Below are 23,192 nucleotides of genomic sequence, written 5' to 3'. Positions count from 1 at the left end.
AACTTCTGGCCGTATTGATTCTCTCTATTGTTTTCATGTTTTCAATTTCATTTATTTCTGCTCTGATCTTTGTTATTTCTTTCCTTTTGCTTGCTTTGGGATTAGTTTGCTGTTCTTTCTCCAGTTCTTCCAAGTGGACAGTTAATTCCTGCATTTTTGCCTTTTCTTCTTTTCTGATAAAGGCATTTAGGGCAATAAATTTCCCTCTTAGCACTGCCTTTGCTGCGTCCCATAAGTTTTGATATGTTGTGTTTTCATTTTCATTCGCCTCGAGGTATTTGCTAATTTCTCTAGCAATTTCTTCTTTGACCCACTCGTTGTTTAAGAGTGTGTTGTTGAGCCTCCACGTATTTGTGAATTTTCTGGCACTCCGCCTATTATTGATTTCTAACTTCATTCCTTTATGATCCGAGAAAGTGTTGTGTATGATTTCAATTTTTAAATTTGTTAAGACTTGCTTTGTGACCCAGCATATGGTCTATCTTTGAGAATGATCCATGAGCACTTGAGAAAAAGGTGTATCCTGCTGATGTGGGATGTAATGTCCTATAAATGTCTGTTAAGTCTAGCTCATTTATAGTAATATTCAGATTCTATATTTCTTTATTGATCCTCTGTCTAGATGTTCTGTCCATTGATGAGAGTGGTGAATTGAAGTCTCCAACTATTATGGTATATGAGTCTATTTCCCTTTTCAGTGTTTGCAGTGTATTCCTCACGTATTTTGGGGCATTCTGCTTCGGTGTGTAAATATTTATGATTGTTATGTCTTCTTGTTTAATTGTTCCTTTTATTAGTAGATAGTGTCCTTCTTTGTCTCTTTTAACTGTTTTACATTTGAAGTCTAATTTGTTGAATATTAGTATAGCTACTCCTGCTCTTTTCTGGTTGTTATTTGCATGAAATATCTTTTCCCAACCTTTCACTTTCAACCTATGTTTATCTTTGGGTCTAAGATGTGTTTCCTGTAGACAGCATATAGAAGGATCCTGTTTTTTAATCCATTCTGCCAATCTATGTCTTTTGATTGGGGAATTCAGTCCATTGACATTTAGTGTTATTACTGTTTGGATAATATTTTCCTCTAACATTTTACCTTTTGTATTATATATATCATATCTGATTTTCCTTCTTTCTACACTCTTCTCCACACCTCTCTCTTCTGTCTTTTTGTATCTGACTCTAGTGCTCCCTTTAGTATTTCCTGCAGAGCTGGTCTCTTGGTCACAAATTCTCTCAGTGACTTTTTGTCTGAGAATGTTTTAATTTCTCCCTCATTTTTGAAGGATAATTTTGCTGGATATAGGAGTCTTGGTTGGCAGTTTTTCTCTTTTAGTAATTTAAATATATCATCCCACTGTCCTCTAGCTTCCATGGTTTCTGCTGAGAAATCTACACATAGTCTTATTGGGTTTCCCTTGTATGTGATGGATTGTTTTTCTCTTGCTGCTTTCAAGATCCTCTCTTACTCTTTGACCTCTGACATTCTAACTAGTAAGTGTCTTGGAGAACGCCTAATTGGGTCTAATCTCTTTGGGGTGCGCTGCACTTCTTGGATCTGTAATTTTATGTCTTTCATAAGAGTTGGGAAATTTTCAGTGATTTCCTCCATTAGTTTTTCTCCTCCTTTTCCCTTTTCTTCTCCTTCTGGGACACCCATAACACGTATATTTGTGCGGTTCATATTGTCCTTGAGTTCCTTGATACCCTGTTCAAATTTTTCCATTCTTTTCCGGATATTTTCTGTTTCTTTTTCGAGTTCAGATGTTCCATCCTCCAAATCACTAATTCTATCTTCTGTCTCTTTAAATCTATCATTGTAGGTATCCATTGTTTTTTCCATCTTTTCTACTTTATCCTTCACTTCCATAGGTTCTGTGATTTGTTTTCTCAGTTTTTTCTATTTCTTCTTTATGTTCATCCCATGTCCTCTTCATGTCCTCCCTCAATTTATCGATTTCATTTTTGAAGAGGTTTTCCATTTCTGTTTGTATATTCAGCATTAGTTGTCTCAGCTCCTGTATCTCATTTGAACTATTGGTTTCTTCCTTTGACTGGGCCATATTCTCAATCTTCTGAGCGTGGACAGTTATCTTCTGCTGCTGGCGTCTGGGCATTTAGTCAGATTTCCCTGGGTGTCGGACCCAACAGGTTGAAAGATTTTTCTTTGAAATCTCTGGGTTTTGTTTTTCTTATCCTGCCCAGTAGGTGGCGCTCGTGGCACACGTTTGTCTCAAGTGTTTGGAATGGATCCCCCCCGGTCACCGTTCTCCGCAGCCTGGGGATTTCCGATCCAATTCTCTCCATTGGTTCAGGGGCCGCGCGTGGTGGGGGCGTCATCCGCCGCGGCTTGAGGGGACCCTGTGACTGGTCGCCGGCCGCAGCGGGCCCGGCGAATTCGCTACCGGACCAGGAATTCGCCCGCGGGGATGGGGTGTCAGTCACCTGCCACCGCGGCCTGGGGAGTTCCCCACCGGACCAGTAAGCCGCCTGCGGGGGGGGGGGGCGCCGCTGCGGCTTGGATAGCCCTCTGATCCGAGACTCGTAGCCGCGAACTCGAAGCCGAGACTCGAAGCCGCCCGCAAAAGAGGGGCGCCGGCCACCTCGGCTTTGGAAACTTGCCTCTCCGAGACTCTCAGCCGGCCCGGGAAGGAGGGAGGGAGTAGCTCCGACCGCCGCAGCTGCCGCTGCTCGGGAAATCACGCGCCGCTCGGGGATCTCACCGCAGCCGAGTCTCGCAGTCAGACTAGCCAGTCCAGACTGGGTTACACTGTGTGTCCATTCCCTGCCGTAGTCCCGGGAGCTGTTCTGCACTGTTTCAGTTCACCTAGTAGTTGCTTTGGAGGAGGAGGAACTAAGACGCACGTACCTTACTAAGCCGCCATCTTGGAACCCTTCAAGATTCTGTTTCTTAAGAACCACTCCTGTTACCAAGATGTATTAGTTAGGGTTCTGTAGAGAAATAGAATCAACAGGAAACACTCACAAATACAAAATTTATAAAAGTGTCTCATGTGACCACGGGAATGCAGAGTCCAAAATCCGCAGGGCAGGCTGTGAAGCTGACGACTCCGATGGAGGGTCTGGATGAACTCCACAGAACAGGCTCACCAGTTGAAGCAGGGATGGAGCCTGTGTCTTCCGAATCCTCCTTAAAAGGCTCCTGTGATTAGATTAAGCATCACTCATTGCACAAGACACTCCCCTTTGGCTGATAACAAATGAAATCAGCAGTAGATGCAGCTGACGTGATCATGATCTAATTCTATGACATGTCCCCATTGCAACAGACAGGCCATCACTTGCCCAACCAGACAAACAGGTACCACAACTTGGCCAAGTTGACACATGCCCCTGACCATGACAATGCCCTTTGCAGATATTTTTGGAAGTGAGTTTTTAATGCAGAAATTTAAATTGTATTGCTGGATCATTTGTTCTTTGCTTTAATTGTCTTGACTGTTTTTTTGCATGCTGTATGTTGGGTGTCACATTCTTTTTCCATGTGACTATCCCATTATTGCAGCACCATTTGTTGAATTTTGGTGGGGAAATGCATGGTTAGACCTTGTTTTTTTTACTCGCAAGAAGAAATGACCCCTCTAGGTAATAGCCATGTGATTTGAAGGAGAAAAAGACACCATTCTACTTCTGCTTTATCAGGGCCTATCATGTGACTTTGAGTTTCTTGTTATTTTAGTGTTTTTATTGTCTTGGTTCCTCGTATATGGGGTTTTCCTTTTCTGAGGTTGCTGGAAAAGTGGTCACTTTGCGATCAAAACAGGCATTGTAGAATTTGTTTTATTATCTGGTAGTGAGAGAACCTCTGTCTCTCTAAAACATTTAGAATATGTTTTTTGAGGACTGTGTCTCACCCACCTTTGTATTCCCAGTGTTTAGGGTGTACAAAGTGTTTGGCATGCAGAGAGCAGGTCATCAAATGAGGGAATGAATGAATGAATAATCTGGGTGGGACTCTAGCTCCAGGATACAAAGACTTGGTCCTCTAGATAAATCCCTGTCCTTGGGAGTTTATGATAGAAGATGCTCCCCAAGAAAAATCCCTGTCCTTGGGAGTTTATGAAAGAAGCCAAAGACCACTGAAGACAAACACTTTGGGTAGCCATGTGAAGTCTTCAGTGAAATTTGTTAACTGTGCTCAGCAGTACAACTTGAGTTTTAAAAGAGTGAATTTGAGCCCAGAAAGCTGGGCTAGCTGGCAAAGTCCTCTTGGAAGAGGTGAAAGTGGAAATGCACCAAGAATAAGGGCACAGCCTGAGAGTAGAGGTAGACACAGGGCATTCTGACCTGGGGAGTCTGAGGCCAGTGACCTCAGGTGCTTGGGAAAGTGTCATTGTGGTGAATAACCAGCTATTCACTGGAACCCATCATTAAGGTAGCTGGATAGCAGGCAACTCTTGTGCTACTCCAGGACTGGTTCCCTATTCCATAAGCACTCCCAGTCATTCTCACTTCAGGGCTCTGCCCTTGCTGCTCACTCTGCAAGAAATATCAAGGAAGACTCCAGATGTCTTGTGGCTCTCTCACTTCTTTCTGTTCTCTGCTCGTTGAAAACTTTTCTGACCACCCTATAAAAAAATAGCAGCTTTTCCCAGTTTCCTAGCCTTCTCCAACACACTTTGTTCTGCTTTCTCCTGAATTCCCAAAGCCCAGAATAATGCCTACAATTACATATACATTTTTATTATACGTCAATAGGTGGATATAGATGTAGAGTTGGTGCTCAGAGAACAGTTGATATATGAAGCAATGCGCAAATGGAATTCTGAGGTGTGTAGTTTTTTCTTTTTTGTGATTGTTGTTTTTAATAACCAAGATATTATCTAGGCAGTTGAGAGAAGCTTGAGCTAGGCAGATAATTGCCAAAACATTTCCCAGGATAAGTAAGTGTACATGGGGAGAAGGTTGAGATTTGGGTTAGGTTACATTGCCTTGTTTAAGAAAGTTCCAGGGAATTCATCTTTGGCATTTTCTCTTTGAAGGAGTTAACACTCTTAAATGAAACCTTTGGTAATTCTGATGCCTCTTCTCCTCCACCCAGGACCCCTGCAGTGGACCATGAATTGGTAATGCCCACTGAGGACCTCTGGGAACCATGTCAGACGAATCAGCCTCAGGGAGCGATCCAGACCTGGACCCGGACGTGGAGCTGGAGGATGCGGAAGAGGAGGAGGAGGAGGAGGAGGTGGCAGTGGAGGAGCATGACAGGGATGATGAGGAAGGTTTGCTGGATGGTAAGTTGTCTATTGAGCAAGTAGAATCTCTGCTTTTTCTTTCTTTCTTTTTTTTTTATTAAAGAAAAGGTGGGTTTACAGAACAATAAGCATAAAATACAGGATTCCCACATACCACCCTATTATTAACACCTTGCATTGGTGTGGTATACCTATTAAAATTGATGAAAGCACATTTTTATAATTTTACTATTACCATAGTCTATGGTTTAACTTAAGGATCACTGTGTAGTATAGTTCCATGCATTTAAAAAATTTTTTTATTCTATTACCATGTATATAACCTAACATTTCCCCTTTTAACCACATTCAGTTTTATAGTTCAGTGCTGTTAATTATGTTCATAGTGTTGTGTACCATCACCACAATCCATCACCAAAACATGTCCATTGTTGCAAAAAAGAATTCTATAAATTTTACTCTATAAATTTCAAGCCTTTACTTCCCATTATGTATCCCCAACCTGGACGTCTTTTATTTCTGGCCTAATTCACTCAACATGATGTCTTCAAGTTTTATCCATGTTGTCATATATTCCTTATTATGGCTGAATAATATTCCTTTGCATGTATACATCATATTTTGTTTATACATTCATAGGTGATGGATATCTGTGCTGCTTCCAGTTTTTGGCAGTTGTAAATAATGCTACTATGAACATCGGTATGCAAATATCTGTTCAAGTCCCTGCTTTCTGTTCTTTTGGGTATTTACCTACTAATGGAATTGCTGGGTCATATGGTAACTCTACGCTTAATATTTTCAGGAACTACCCAACTGCCTTCCACAACAGATCCAACATTTTACATTGCTATGCAGTGAATAAGTATTCCTATTTATCTGCATCCTCTCCAGCATTTGTTATTCTCTCTTTTTTTTTAAGTAGCCATTCCAGTGGATGTGAAATGGTATTTCATTTTTTTTCATGTAATTGGATAATTTTATTAATATTGAATGAAATTTTAAAAACACATCATTTCAATGACATTTAATAACCAAGGGCCAAGAGAGTATTTCCCATAATAGTTGCCACTGAAATACTTCCAGAGAGCAAAATCTCTTGTCCCATTATAGGGACTGCTTAAAACTGCAACACCCCTGGGAAGTCCATTAGCCAAAGTCTCCCAAAACTCATTCAACTGCAGAACAATACAAATTAATTTCATAGCTTCCTACTGGCATTATACTGAGATGGGAGGCTGAGTCTTCCCTGCCTTGTAGGCTTTCAATTCCCAGCCACTAACCTCATAGAAGGAGACTAGAAGACTCTCAGAGAGAAAGGTCACTGGGGTATGGGAACAGTGTCCCTTAACTTCCTTAAGACATGAGAACAATGACTGGGAAATATAGGCTTCTCAGGAGGTTGGGAGCTGGGGAAGTTATAACCCTGGAGTTCCATCATCCATTGTCCAATCTGGCGAAGACAATTCTGAGGGGCTGACCTGGCCCATGGATTGGTGTAGAGGTTGGGGTGTGGTACAGGCCTGAATAGTATCCAGGTGAAGGCTGTTGGGTGAGTCCTAGAGGTCTCTGCTTGTCACTTGTACAGGTGTCCTCATGATCCCGTGGGGTACCTCTTTGTGTTCTAGTCTACTTAAAGCAGGGAGCCTGGAGAGTATGGGCAGCCCCCAGAGCAGGCCTCTGAGTACTCTGTTCATTGTGTGTGTGTGTTTTCCAGGACCCCCTTCACAGAGCCGGGCCCTTTATTCCTTCATTATGGTTTTGACTTGCTTACCACTGATGACTAATAATGTTGAGCATGTGTTTCATGTGATTTTCTAGCCATTTATATATCTTCTTTGTAGAGATATCTATTCAAGTCTTTTTGCCTTTTTTAAATTGAATTATCTTTGTGCTTATAGATTCTTGATATTAAAACTTTATCAGAAATGTGATTTCCAGGTATTTTTGCCATTGTGTATTATTATTTTCTTTTCATGATAAATACATTAATGCATAAAACTTTTTAATTTTTAAGAGATTCAATTTATCTATTTTTTTCTTCTATGGCTTATGCTTTAAGTATAAAGTCTAATAAGCCATTGCCTAACACAGTGTCCTGCAGATACTTTCCTAGATTTTCTTCTATGAGTTTGATAGTTCTGGCTCTTATATTTAGATCTTTGATCCATTTTGACCTAACTTTTGTATAAAGTGTGAGGTAGGGGTCCGCTTTCTTTCTTTTGCAAATGTAGATGAAGTTCTCCCAGGACCATTTGTTGAAGAGACTATTTTTTCCCAATTTGGTGGTCTTTGCTATCTTGTCAAAAATCAGTTAGCTATATATGTGAGGTCTATTTTTGAACTCTCAGTCAATTCCATTGACTTGATTGTCTGTCCTTGTGCCAGTACCATGCTGCTTTAATTACTGTGGATTTATGATAAGTTTTAAGATTAAAAAGTATGAGTCTTCCAACTTCTTTCTTCTTTCCAAGCTGGCTTTGGCTGTTTGGGAACACTTGTCCTTCCCTATAAATTTGATGACGGCCTTTTCTCTTACTGCAAAGAAGTTTGTGTAATTTTGATTGGGATTCATTGAATCTATAAATCCCTTTGGATAGTATGCCATCTTAACAATATTTAGTCTTCTAATTCATGAACATGATATATTCTTCCATTTATTTAAGTCAACTTTGATTTCTTTTACCATTGTTTTACAGTTTTTGGTGTACAAGTCCTTTATGTCATTGATTAGATTTATTCCTGGATACTTGATTATTTTAGCTGCCATTGTAAATGAAATTTCTGTCTTGATTTTTTCTTCTGATTATTCATTACTTGTGTATAGGAACTCTGCTGATATTTGGATGTTGATCTTGTACCCTGCCACTCTTCCTGAATTCAGTTATTAGCTCTAGGAACTTTGCTGTGGACTTTCCAGGATTTTTTGTATATAGGATCATGTCGTCCAGAAACAGAGAGTTTTACTTCTTCCTTTCATATTTGGATGCCTTTTATTTCTTTTTCTTGCCTAGTTGCTCTGGCAAGAACTTCCAGTACTATATTGAATAACAGTGGTTACATTGGGCATCCTTGTCTTGTTCCTAATTTTAAAGGGAAAACATTCAGTCTTTAACCTTTAAGTAGGGATGCCAGCTGTGGAGTTTTCACATATGCCCTTTATCATGTTAGGGAAATTTCCTTCTATTCCTATATTTCCAAGTGTTTTTGTCAAGAAGGGGTGCTAAATCTTGTCAGATGTATTCTTTGCATCAATCGAGATAACCATGTGTTTTTTTTTCTTCAGTATATTAATGTGGTATGTTACATTATTTGATTTTCTTATGTTAAACCAACTTTTCATACCCATGATAAATCCCGCTTGATCATGGTGTATAATTCTTTTAATGTGCTGTTAGACACAGCTTGCTAGTATTTTGATGAGGATTTTTGCATCTGTATTAAAAGAATTGGTCTTATGAAAATGGAATGGATTCACTAATCATCTTCATCTGCTTAAACTTCCTTTTTATCCAGGGAACTGTATTTGTGTTGTCAACTGTCTTGCTTTGGTTGTTCACTCACAGACAGTCCCCCAACTAAGCAAGAAAAGTCCTGTGCATCATTTCTGGTTGTGGCAAGATTGGGTTGCAGCTAGAGTCCAATGTGGTGGCAGCCAGGAGGAGCAGTAGCCTCATCCAGTCTGCCTTTTTTTAAAAAATATTTTTATTGAAAGATCTTTACAAACATACGTTCCATACATGGTGTACAATCAGTAGCTCACAATATCATCACATAGTTGTGTATTCATCGCCGTGATCATTTTTTAGAACATTTGGATCACTCCAGTAAAAGAAATAAAAAGAAAAAAGTACTCATATATACTTTACCCCTTACCCCTCCGTTTCCTTGACTCACAGCATTTCAGTTTACCCAATTTTTACCCTTTATCTCCCCCATTTTTTATTTTTATAATTTAGCTCAATTTTTTAAAAATTTATTTTGTATTATCAAACCAAAGCAGCATGCAAACATGAACATTCTTAACATACAAATATTTCATGTATGGTGTACACTCAGTAGCTCACACTGTCATTACATAGTAGTATATTCATCACCATGATCATTTTTAGAGCATTTGCATCACTCCAGAAGGAGAATTAAAAAGAAAAAAGAAAAAACTCACACATTCCACACCCTTACCCCTCCCTCTCATTGACCAGTAGTATTTCTATCTACTCAGTAGATTTTAACCTTTGTTCCCCCTATTTGTTTCCAGTACAAACTCTTACCAGTCCCTTTCATTGTTCACTAGTATTTCAATTTACTTCATTTATTTTAATATTTGTTCCCCCATTTATTTATTTTTAATCCATATTTTTTATTCTGTCAATATCATAGATAAAAGGAGCATCAGACACAAGGTTTTCACAATCCCATAGTCACATTGCAAAAGCTGTATCATTTTACATTCATCTTCAAGACCATGTTTCTTAACGCGTGGCTACATGCACCTAGTTGCATACTGCCTGGCCGCAGCCTCGCCCAGCCGCTTCTGCTTCGCCTGGCGCTGAATCACTCCATGCCCACTCCCCAGACAACTGTCTCTCTCACAACCCAGCCTGTGCTCTGACCCGGGTTCCTCTGGGCATGGTGAGTGTTCTAGATTTCTAGCTGCTGGAATGCAATATACCAAAAATGGAATGGCTTTTAAAAGGGGGAGTTTAGTAAGTTGCTAGTTTACAGTTCTTAGGCTGAGAAAATGTCCCAATTACAAGTCTATAGAAATGTCCAATCAAAGGCATCCAGGGAAAGATACCTTGATTCAAGAAGGCCGATGGAGTTCAGGGTTTCCTCTCAAGTGGAAGGGCACATGGTGAACACAGTCAGAGTTTCTCTCTCATCTAGAAAGGTACATGGTGAATACAGTTAGGGTTCCTCTCTCATCTGGAAGGGCACATGGCAAACACAGCATCATCTGCTAGCTTCTTGTTTCATGAAGCTCCCCGGGAGGCGTTTTCCAGCTTCATCTCCAAAGGTCGCTTGCTGGTAGACTCTGCTTCGTGGTGCTACGGCATTCCCTGCTCTCTCTGAATCTCTTTCATTCTCCAAAATGTTTCCTCTTTTATAGGACACCAGAAACTTACCAAGACCCACCCAAATGGGTGGAGACACGCCTCCAGCTAATCCAGTTTAACAGCCACTCTTGATTAAATCACATTTCCAGGGAGATGATCTGATTATAGTTTCAAATATACAGTATTGAATAGGGATTATTCTGCCTTTATGAAATGGGATTTAATTAAAACATGGCTTTTCTAGGGGACATGCATCTTTCCAAACCATTACAGTGGGGGACGACTGACCCTCCTTCCCCTGGGCAGAAAGAAGGGCCTCCTTCGCCAACCGCCCACCATCAGTGCAGGCCATGGCCCCCGAGCCCCCCACCGCCAGATGATCAGTGGCCGTATCCAAGCTCCAGGAGGGGGTACCCTGCCAACTCCTGAAGGCGGAACAGAGCTGGGGAGGCATGGCAGAGGGGTGGGAGGTGGCTGCTTGCCCTACTCCCTCAGCTCCAAGCCTCTGACAGTGGTGGAGGAAACAGGTTGAGAAAGAGACGGTGGCATGGGGACTGCTCCCAGTTGCTGTTTTTATCGGCCACTGCCTCCGCTCTCGCTGACTCTGTAACATGTTTTGCCAATAGTTTTAAATTATCTGCTCAATATACTCTGGAAAATATCTGGGCATTACATTAAGCTATACAGAATTATAAGCCCTCATTCCCATTCTGAACTCCCTGTATTTAGGTGGTTTAAGTGATCTATCCATATAGATTGGGCTAGATTATGTACTACAGAAAACTTAGGTTCTGGACGAAATAAACCTCTCTTTCCTTGGCCTCATAGAGTAGGTGAAATTTTAAAATACTGACATCGTCTTTACCCCTGTATTCTGATTTACCTTAGTCCTGACAAGATGGCCTTAGTTCTTACCTCTAATTGAAGCCTGATCTCTTTTTCATTTTCTTTAACAGTTGTATGTGGCAATGCTGACTTTCAGAACTGCTGTATTCCTACTTGGAGTATTAGGTATCACACAGGTACCCAAAGTTCCAGGGAAATACCAGGTTATACATATATAGCACAACCTCTCAATGTCTAGAAATAACAATTACTGCTCTAGACTAAATGTGACTGGTATGAACTTTACTGTCTAGGCCCCAATTTTCTTATAAGTATTTCTGAACATGACCCTATAGTATTTGCTCTTTTGTTTCTAGCTTATTTATCACATAGTGTACCACAGGTTCATTCACAGTGTTGCATGACTCAAGATTTTGTTCCTTTCTGTAGCAGCACCATATTTGATCATGTGTATATACCACAGTTCACCATTCTAGTTTTCAGTGTATCCTTCACCTCCATCCATTGGGCATCATATATAATCTCCAAAAATAACAGTCCATCAACACTCTCAATTTTATATAATATTCATTGCTCACAAGAGAAAATAACCAGTAAACACACCCTCACCAAATAGAAAATCCAAACCTCCCTTAACTCTTGTCTTCCCTACCCCCCCACTATTCACCTCTGGTATCGCTGTGGGTACTTTTGATATCTTCCTGTTAAACATAGCCCATAGCATGCAATAGTAGTTTCCCTCCATATCCTGATATTATAAGCTCTTTGTATAAGATTCATACCTTTGAAGTAGTTCATGCAAGAACTTATTTATATTTGTAATGTTATCAGTGGGATTCGTGGCTCTATACAACCTCCTTCAATCATGTTCACCTTCAATATGACAATATTTATGGACACACTAATGAACTGCCTTCAGTTCTATCCATTCTTTTACATTTAAGTGCAACCTCATTAGCTAACCGTTTACCCATCTCTAGCTCCCATGTATCTATAGTTTCCCCTATATTCTATATTATAAGCTTCTGATTTACCTTTACCATGGTCATAAAAGCAAAATCATACAGTATCTATCCTTTTGTGTCTGACTTATGTCACTCAACATTGTGTCCTCAAGTGTCATCCATATTGTCATATGCTTTGGAACCTCCTTTTGTCTTACCACTGCATAATATTCCATCATATGTAAATACCATATTTTGTTTATCCGCTCATCTGCTGATGGGCACTTGGATTGTTTCCATCTTTTGGTGCTTGTGTATAATGCTGCTGTGAACATCAGTGTGCAAATGTCTGTTTGTGTCACTGCTTACAGCTCTTCTGGGTATATACCGAGCAGTGATATTGCTGGGTCATAGGGCAGCTAGATACTTAGTTTTCTAAGGAACTGCCAGACTGTCTTCCATTTCTTCACATCCTCTCCAATATTTGTAGTTTCCTGTTGTTTAGTAGCAGCCATTCTTATAGGTGTGAGGTGGTAGCTCACTGTAGTCTTTTTTTCCTTATAGCTAATAGAGCTAAAATGAGCAGCTCTACTTGTGTTTTTTTTTTTTTAACTGGCAAATCTTCACACACAGTCCATTCATGTATACAATCAGTGGCTCACAGTATCATCATATAGTTGTGTATTCATCACCATGATCATTTTTAAGACCATTTGCATTACTCCACAAAAGGAAATACAAAGAAAAAAGAAAAAAAAATTCATGCATCCTATAACCCTTACCTCTCCCTTTCATTGCTACCCCAATTTTTTTTTTAACCACTTATCCTCACTGTTATTTATTTATTTTTTATCCATATGTTTTTACTCTTCTGTCCATACCCTGGATAAATGAAGCATCAGACACAAGGTTTTCACGATCACACAGTCACATTATAAAAGCTATGTAAAAGCTATACAATCATCTTCAAGAATTAAGGCTATTGGAACACAGCTCAACAGTTTCAGGTACTTCTCTCCAGTCACTCCAATCCACCATAAACTAAAATGGGATACCTGTATAATGCCTAAGAATAACCTCCAGGATAACCTCTTGACTGAAATCGCTCAGCCACTGACATTTTATTTTGTCTCATTTCTCTTTTCCCCTTTTCCTCAAGAAGTCTTTCTCAGTCCCATGATGCCAGGTACTGGCTCACTCCTGGAGTTCTGTCCCACATTGCCAGGGTGATTTATACCCCTGAGAGTCTTGTCCCATGTAGGGGGGAGGGCAGTGAGTTCACCTGCTAAGTTGGCTTGGAAACAGAGGCCACATCTGAGCAACAAAAGAGGTTCTCTGAGGGTGACTCTTAGGCATAATTATCAGTAGGCTTAGCCTGTCTTTTCAGGAATACATTTCATAGGGCAAACCCTAACCTCACATTGCACGAAAGGCAACATATTTGTGGCCACTTAATATATAGGCTCAGGTTCACGTACAACACAGACTTCAGTGATATAAAAACAGAATTTATTAGGAAAGTAATTAAAATAGTATTCAAAATGAGACATAGTTACATCACCATATGGGAAAGCAGCAACACCTGAAGAGGAGTGCTGGGGAATCTCGGAGACAGCATTCAGGGTCTGACTGGTAAAAATCCACAACAGAGCATCTTCTTCCCAGACAAGATTCTCTCTCTCTCTCTCTCTCATGAGATTCTCTTTCTAAGTCTAACTGCTTCCATGCAATTTACATGGTATCTTTACACAATTGTGGCCAAGTTCCAACTAGATTACGTGACTGGGCCCAAGTGGTTCTCTGGGAACTGGCTAGGGACCAAGGAGTTTCTTGGGATCTAGATAACTCTTTTTATCAAAATACATCTTTTTCTGGGAGGATAGCCAGTCCTCCCAGCTAGAGTGCACATTTCAACAATTTATTACCAAGATCATGTAATGGCCATCTCAGTTAAGTGTGACAAACTCTACAATTTATTATCAAGGTCATGTAATGGTAACTTCAGCTGAGTAGAACAAACTACAACAATTTATTATCAAAGTCATGTAATGGCCACATCAGTTGAGCAGAACAGACTCTACAAATTTAATTTCCCTTTCAGCTCGCGGGCTCAACCTATTGATTTGGCTGTCCTCTCTACTTGTGAGAATATCACAAGGCAACATATTTGTGGCCAGTTAATATATAGGCTCAGGTTCACGTACAACACAGACTTCAGTGATATAAAAACTTGCTCTCTACTTGTTGATGAATATTTCCTCCTGTCTCCCTAATCCCCTAAGAGGACTTTGCAGATACTTCTTTATCCACTGCTCAAATTATCTGGGATATGGCGCGATATCATTATATCCCTAACTTGTACAAACCAACAGGATCTCAGGCCTTATTCAAGATTCTGTGTAATTGTAGTGTTCAAATAAACTAACCATAAATTTAAATTAGGTAATGCAGTACCCAAAATATAAATTTTGTACCAAGTAAACGTCTCTCCCTTTTTTCTCTTACATAGAAGTTGAGGTTTTAAAATACGGACAATATCATCCTTTACCCTATGTTTTGATCTACCCCAGTCCTATCCAGATCAGCTTCATTCATGTCTCTAGTCAAAGCCTGATCCCTTTTTCAACTTTTTAAACAGTTCCTGTATGGGGTAGTGCTTGCTTTCATAGCAGCAGAGCTCTAACACTGAGTTTCAAGTGTCACATAAGTACCCAAAGTTTCTGGGAATGACCATGTTATGTACAAAAAGGTCACTATCTCAGAATTTAGAAATAACGGTATAACTCCTGAATATATGTGGCTGCTGTGTGAGCTTACAATCTAGGACCCTTAACAATAGGCTCTAATCTGATAACTCACGCTCTTGACTTCAGTTCACCAAATTTTTATGATATAGTTAGTTTATATGAGTGAGGCATGATAATATTTGCCTTTTTGTTTCTGGCATTTCATTCAGTCCTTAGGGTTCATTCACTTAGTTGCATGCCTCACAACTTCATTCCTTCTCGTGGCTGTTTAGTAGTCTTTTGAATGCGTACACCACAGTTCCCCCTTCCATTCCTCAGACATTGTATGCTTAGGCCACTTCCATCCATTGTGACTCACAAACACCAGTGTACAAATGTCCATTCAGTGTTCCCATACTCAGTTCCTCCAGGTTTATATTTAGCAACAGGTTTGTAGGATCTTTTGGCAACCTCACCTCTAGCCTCCTTTGGAACCACCATACTGCCTTCCAAGGGACTGCACTTCTCAGTCTCCCTTACAATGCTGAATAGGCACGTGTTTCTCTGCATCTTCTCTAGCGCTTGTTTCTCTCTGTTCATTTTTTTTTTTTTTGCTTTTATAAAGGGGATTTATTTAGTTATAAATTTACTGATTTGGGAAGGTACACTGCAACATCTGTGGGTCTTCTCTCCTAGCTTCCGGGTTCAAACAGCTTTCCCCAGGGTGGTTCCTTTCTGCTGGCTCCGAGCTGCCTTTGAGCTCTGAGCTCTGAGCTGAGTTGTGCTGAGCTCCTTAGAGCTGTGCTGAGCTGTGTGTCTCCTTTTTGTTTTTTAATTAAAAAACATTTTTATTAGAGAAGTTGAGGATTTACAAAACAATCATGTATAAAATACTGGATTCCTGTATACCACCCTGCCACCGACACTTGCATTGGTGTGGAAATTTTGTTACAGTTGATAACATTTTCCTTGTAATTCAGTTTTTTTTAACATCAGTTACATTTGTTACAGTTGATGAAATATTATTAAAGTAGAATTAAAACTATTGTCCATACTTTACATAGAGGAGTTTTTCCCCATATTCCTGACCTATTATTATTATTTTTCATGCCTGTTGTTCTAGTTTGCTAGCTGGCGGAATGCAATATACCAGAAACGGAATGGCTTTTAAAAAGAGGAATTTAATCAGATGCTAGTTTACAATTCCAAGGCCGAGAAAATGTCCCAATTAAAACAAGTCTATAGTAACGCCCAATCTAAGGCATCCAGGGAAAGATATCTTGGTTCAAGAAGGCCAGTGAAGTTCAGGGTTTCTCTCTCAAGTGAGAAGGCACATGGCAAACGGAGTTTCTCTCTCATCTGGAAAGGCACATAGTGAACACAGTTAGGGTTCCTCTCTCATCTAGAAGGGCACATGGCAAACACGGCATCATCTGCTAGCTTCTTCTGCTGGCTTCCTGTTTCATGAAGCTCCCGGGAGACATTTTCCTTCTTCATCTCCAAAGGTCGCTGGCTGGTGGACTCTGCTTCTCATGGCTATGTTGTTCTGCTCTGCTCTCTCTGAATCTCTTCTTTCTCCAAAATGTTTCCTCTTTTATAGGGCTTCAGAAACTAATCAAGACCCACCCAAATGGGTGGAGACACGCCTCCAGCTAATCCGGTTTAACAACCACTCTTGATTAAATCACATCTCCAGGGAGATGGTCTAATTACAGTTTCAAACATTCAACACTGAATAGGGATTCGAAGAAATGGCTGCCTTTAGAAAATGGGTTTAGGATTAAAACATGGCTTTTCTAGGGTACATACATCATTTCAAACCAGCACACTTGTCTTTATTTTATAACTCATTTGCACATAGAGTGGATAAAGGGAGTCTCAGTCACAAGGTTTTTACAATCACGCAGTTCATTTTTTAACTTTTTTTTTTTGTATAGTATAATATATATACAAAGCAAAGAAATAAAAAAGCAATGGTTTTCAAAACACTCTTCAACAAGTAGTTACAGGACAGATCTCAGTTTGTCATGGGCTAACATACAGTCAGTCCTCTTATATTTTTCCTTCTAGCTGCTCCAGAATATAGGAATCTAGAGGGTTTAAATATTTTTTTGTCCTCACAATTGACTTTTTTTCCTTTTTTTTTTTTGTGAAAAATAACAAATATACAAAAAAAGCTATACATTTCAAAGCCAGAAGTAACTCTTAGGCATGCCTATAAGTAGTCTAAGCTTCTCTGCTACCTACATAAGCTTCACAAAAGTAAGCCTCATGATCGAGGGCATGGCCTATTGATTTGGGTGTCCCTAAAATTGACACAATAGCAGAGATTCCCTGATGGTAAGGTTTAATAGTTCCATATTTTTCTCCCATCCCTCAGGGGATTTTGCCAATACTTTCTGATTATCTGCTTAATATACTCTAGGATGTATCCAGGCATTACAATAATCTATACAGGATTAAAGGACCTCTTTCTAATTATGGGCTTCCCATGTTTCAGTTCAAATGAGCTATACAGATAGGTTGAAATAGATTATGCACTACAGAAAATATCAGTTCCAGACCAAATAAACCTTTCTTCCATCTGTCTCAGAGGGTATCACTCACTTCATTTTTAACAGTTTTATTCACCACCATAATCTGTATAAAGACATTTCCTTTTCTTCTACAAAGAATCCATTACCCTCCCCAGGCCCCCTGCCTATTGACATTTAGTTTTGGCATAATGCCTTTGTTGCGTTCAGTGGAAGCATATTACAGTATTACTGTTGACTAAAAACCCTAACTTGTTTTGATTGTACTTTTTCCTGTATACCATCCATTTCCAACACCTTTCACTCTTGGCATCCATTTGTTCTCCCTCATCAAAAACATTTTTTTATTTGTACATTCAATCACCATCATTGCCCACTCCCCTGGCATTCCTAAATTACAGTGTCTCAGTCTTTATCCTCTATCCTTCTGTTTCCATACATGTCCCCAGCCCTTCTCCATCAGTCATACTCACATTCAGCTTCATTCAATGTACTTATGTTATTGTGCTATAATCAAGTAGTATTGTTCTATCCATTTCTGAATTTTCACAGCCAGCCCTATTGCACAGTCTGTATTCCTTCAGCACCAAATGCCCAGTCTCTACCCTGTTTCTATTCCCTGATAACCTGTGTTCTTAACTTCAACTCTCAAAATTCACTTATTAATGTTAGATCATATTAGTGAAACCATATAGTGTTTGTCCTTTTGTTTCTGGCTAATTTCAGTCAGCATAATGTCCTCAATTTCTTTCACGTTGTTACATGCTTCACGATGTTATTCTTTTTTAGTTGTGTAATATTACATCATATGTATATACCACAGCTTGTTTAGCCACTTATCCATTGATAGACATTTGGGCTGTTTCCATCTCTGGCAATCGTAAATAACGCTGCTTTAAAAATCAGTGTGAAAGTGTCCATTTGTATCCTTACCTTCAGTTCCTCTGAATATATTCCTAGTAATGGGATTGCTGGATCATATGGCAATTCTATATTTAGCTTCCTGAAGAACCGCCGAATTGCCTTCCGCAGCCAACCAACGGTGAATAAGTGTGCCTCCTTCTCCACATCCTCTCTAGCACTTGTTTTCTGGTTTTTTGTTCTTTTGTGTTTTTTTTTGATAATGGCCATTCTAGTGGGTGTGAGATGTTATCTTATCGTGGTTTTTTTTTCATAGAGAGAAAGAGTTTATTACTACATGCATAGTAGGAGAGCAGATGGCCTAGCAGCCCAAAATCTGTCTCCCCAAACTGCGGTAATTCAGGTAGTTTTATTAGAGAAAAGATGATCACAGTGGCCTCAGATCATGTAATTAGAGGTGATCTGATTATTGAGCATGTGCAGATTGATTACATGCTTAGTCACTGAATGTATGAGAGAAAATGGTGGAGTGAGGTGTAGGTGACTTATAGGTTAAAGTCTAAGCTGCTTTGCATGTCAGGGGGGCCCACTTAGGTTAAATCCAGTCTCAGTCATCAAGATAATTTGAGACTCTCCAAGTGAACCCAAGACCTTTCATTAACAAACATTAGGGGCTATCTTTAGTAACTACAAGACTATAAAGTTGAAAAACTGGTTAACTAGGTGTAGATGAAGGTTATTCACAAGGTTTTTACAATCTCAGGGGCAGAAGATAAGGGCTGTACTACCATTATCAAGGCCGCTGGATCACAATTCAGAGATTTCAGGTATTCCCCTGTCTACTTCAGTATGCCAGAAAGCAAAAAGGAGTGTTTATATAACAATTCAACAGTCATATTCATTCCTTAAATCCTGATTTCTCAGTTACAATTCCTCCCTCTCATTTGATAATTATCTTTCAATCTTGAGGGATATCTGGGGGATGACTCTTCTATCTGCAAGACTAAAAAGGGGTGTTGTTATTAAGGGACAAAGGAGTGAACCGATGAAACCAGTTGTTATTCTTGGAGAGTCCAATATCTCTGGATTTCAGAGCTTCTCTGACATTGGAACAATGGAAATTTCAAGTCTCTGAAAAACAAAATAAGTAAAATTTTATAGAGCACAGAATATCCTTCAGGATTTCCAGGAACACTGTTGGTTGGAGGTTGCTATATTATGGCAGTTTGCAGTATCTGGCTGAAACTTGCGTAAAGAGTAACCTCCAGAATGACCTGTCGACTCAATTTGAAATCTCTTAAGTAATCGAAACTCTAATTATTTTCCTCCTTTCGGTCAGTTCATCCATGATGTCAGGGCCAGGCTCATCTTTAGAATTATGTCTGACAGTGCCAGGGCCAGTTATGTTTCACGTTGGCAGTTCCAGGCTTATACCCCTGGTAATTATGTCCCACGTTGGGGGGAAGCTCAGAGTTTGGCTTAGAGAGAGACTGCAATTGAGCAACAGCAGAGATTTCCTTGAGATGGCTTTTACGTACTAATCCTAAGTAGGTTCAGTTTACTATTACTGAAATAAGTTTCATTAGGGCAAGCCTCAGAATTGAGTCCTTGGCTTATTAAATTGGGAGCCACTCTTACTTAAGAAAAATATCAGGAATTCTCCAGGTGGGGAAGCTTGATAGTTCTATCTTTTCCCAGTCTCTCAAGGAACTTTGCAAGCACTTCTTCATTTTCTGCCCCCAAATACTCTGAAATGCATCATTGCATAATATTAACTTATACAGAATACTAGGATTTTGTCACTTATTGCAGGTTCCATATCAAATAAAGCTGAGTTAGGTTGTTTAACTGACTAGACAGGTTAGATAGTGCAAATTTTTGTTTATTTTATCTCACACAAAAGTTAAGGCTTTAAAATAGAGGCAATATTATTCTTTACCTTGTATATTGATTTACCTTGGTTTTAACCAGATGAGTTTCATCACATCTTTAATTGGAGTTTGCTCTCTTTCATTTTTTTTTTTAACCCTTGCTGTGTGGACCCATACTAACTTTTGGAGCTGGAGAATCAAATCTGAGTTTCAGGTGTCACACACACACTTAAAATTCCTGGAAACTACTAGCTATACAAAGGGTAAAGCACCTCAAAATTTAAGAATAGTTAACGCTTACAATCTGAGGTTTTATTTTTCATTTTTCTTTCCTTTCTTTTTTTTGGGGGGGGGGTAAGGTGCATGGTCTGGGAAATGAATGAGCTTTAATTTTTATAAGCATTTTAAAATGAAGCTTCTTTCAGAAATAAAAACATTAGACAGTTATTTTATATTAAGAAACCATAGCAGAGGTTTTATTCTGTTTCACTTCTACACATTTAACAGATAAAATTAACGTATACATTTGTCCTACCTTTCTTTTAAAGTTTTTCCTTGCTACAGATGGAGCTCTGACCTATAGCTGACCACATATAACCTCATTGTGATTTTGTTTTGCATTTCCCTAATAGCCAGTGATGTTGAGCATCTTTGCTTGTTTTTAGTCATTTGTATTTCCTCTTCTGAAGTGTGTGTCTATGTCTTTTGCCCATTTTTAAAATTGGTTATTTTTCTTTTTGTTGTTGAATTGAAGAATCTGTTTATATATTTTGGATGCTAAATCCGTACCTGTTATGTGGTTTCCAATTATTTGTCTCCCCTTACATAGGCTCCCTTTTTACTTTCTTAACAAAGTTCTTTTATGAACAAAAGTGTTTAATTTTGAGGAGTTCCCTTTGATCTATTTCTTTTTTCAATGCTCATTCTTTGAGTATAATAAGACCTAGGAAACTGCCTCCTATTACAAGTTTTATAAGATATTTCCCTACATTTTCTTCCAAAAATTTTATGGTCTTAACTCTAATGTTTAGGTCTTTGATCCATTTTGAGTTCACTTTTGTATAGGGTGTGAGATATGGATCGTCTTTTCATTCTTTTGCATGTGGATATCCAGTTCTCCAGACAACATTTATTGAAGCGACTATTCTATCCCAGTTGAGTTGGCTTGACTGCCTTATCAAAGATCCAGTTGTCCATAGATGAGAGGGTCTATATTTGAACACTCTTTTTTATTCCATTGGTCAGTATATCTATCTTTATGCCAGTACCATGCTGTTTTGACCACTGTAGCTTCATAATATGCCTTAAAGTCAGGCAGTGTAAGACCTCCAACTTCATTATTCATTCTCAAGATGGTTTTAGGTATTCAAGGCACCCTTCCCTTCCAAGTAAATTTGGTTATTGGTTTTTCTATTTCTGCAAAGTAAATTTTTGATATTTTAATTGATACTGCATTGTCTATAAATGAATTTAGGTAGAATTGACTTCTTAACTATATTTAGTCTTCCAATCCATGAATATGGTATGCCTTTCCATTTATTTAGGTCTTCTGTGATTTCTTTTTGCAATTTCTTACAGTTTTCTTTGTATAGGTCTTTTGTATCTTTACATTCCTAAATATTTTATTCTTTTGGTTGCAATTGTAAATGGAATTTTTTTCTTGATTTCCTGCTCAGATTGCTCATTGCTAGTGTATAGAAATACTACAGATTTATGAGTATTGGTCTTGTAACCTACCACTTTTCTGTACCCATTTATTAGCTCTGGTAGTTCTGCTGTGGAGTTTTTTGGGGTTTTCAACATATAGTATCATATCATCTGCAAACAGTGAGAGTTTTACTTCTTCTTTTCCAATTTTGATGCCTTGTTATTTCTTTTTCTTGTCTAATAGCTCTGGTTAGACTTTCCAACACAATGCTGAATAACAATGGTGACAGTGGACTTGTCTTGTTTCTTAGGGAGAAAGCTTTCAGTTTTTCCCCATTGAGGATGATATTAGCTGTGGGTTTTTCATATATTCCCTGTATTGTGTTGAGGAAGTTCCCTTCTATTCTTATCCTTTGAAGTGTTTTCAGCGAGAAAGGATGTTGAGTTTGTCATATGCCTTTTCTGCATCAATCGAGATGATCATATGGTTTTTCTTCTTTGATTTATTGATATGGTGTATTACATTAATTGATTTTCTTATGGTGAACCAACCTTGCATACCCAGGATGAATCCTACTTGGTCAGGGTGTAGAATTCTTTTAATGTGCTGCAGGATTTGATTTGTAAGAATTTTGTTGAGGATTTTTGCATATATATTCATTAGAGAGGTTGGTCTGTAATTTTTTTTTCTTTTAATATCTCTACTGGCTTTGGTCTGAGGGTGATGTTGGCTTCATAGAATGAGTTAAGTAGCCTTCCCTCCTCTTCAGTATTTTTTTGAAGAGTTTGAGCAGGATTGGCACTGATTTTTTTTTGAATGCTTGGTAGAATTCACATGTGAAGCCAACTGGTCCAGAGTTTTTCTTTTTTTGGCAGCTTCCCTTACTGATTCAGTCGCTTTACTTGTGATTGGTTTGTTGAGATTGTCTATTTCTTCTCAAGGCTATGTTGGTTGTTTGTGCCTTTCTAGAAAGTACTCCATTTCATCTATGTTTTTGTCTAGTTTATTAGCATAAAGTTGTTCATAGCATCCTCTCATTACCTCCTTTATTTCTGTGGGGTCAGTGGTTATGTCTCCTCTTCCACTTCTGGTTTTATTTATTTGCATCCTCTCTCTTCTTTCTGTCAGCTTGCTAAGAATCCATCAGTTTTATTGATTTTCCCAAAGAATCGACTTCTGGTTTGTTGATTTTCTCAATTGGTTTCATGTTCACAGCTTCATTTATTTTTGCTATAATCTTTGTTATTTCTTTCCTTTTGCTTGCTTTGGGGTTAGTTTGCTGTTCTTTCTCTATTTCTTCCAGGTGAACAGTTAATTCCTCAATTTTTGCTCTTTGTTTATTTCTTATGTAGGCATTTAAGGCAATAAATTTCCCTCAAAGCACTGCCTTTGCTGTATCCCATAAAGTTTGATATGTTGTGTTTTCATTTTCATTTGCCTTGAGATATTTATTGATTTGTCTTGTGATTTCTTCCTTGACCTACTGGTT

General features: G+C 38.9%; 1 protein-coding gene across 14 annotated transcripts in view; it reads left to right on the top strand.

Moving 5' to 3' along the window:
• RAD54L2 (RAD54 like 2) overlaps nucleotides 1–23,192 on the top strand; it is a 244,199-nt gene that overhangs the window by 126,594 nt on the left and 94,413 nt on the right. For all 14 annotated transcript variants that reach the window (XM_077129156.1, XM_077129148.1, XM_077129150.1 and 11 more), the window contains one exon: nucleotides 5,063–5,255. In XM_077129156.1, coding sequence (XP_076985271.1) covers nucleotides 5,117–5,255 — 139 coding nt within the window. In that variant the 5' untranslated portion in view covers nucleotides 5,063–5,116. The remainder of the gene's footprint in view (nucleotides 1–5,062; nucleotides 5,256–23,192) is intronic.

This window comes from Tamandua tetradactyla, chromosome 15 (assembly GCF_023851605.1).
Source record: "Tamandua tetradactyla isolate mTamTet1 chromosome 15, mTamTet1.pri, whole genome shotgun sequence".
Lineage (NCBI taxonomy): Eukaryota > Metazoa > Chordata > Mammalia > Pilosa > Myrmecophagidae > Tamandua > Tamandua tetradactyla.
This window is presented reverse-complemented; position numbering and strand designations above follow the sequence as displayed.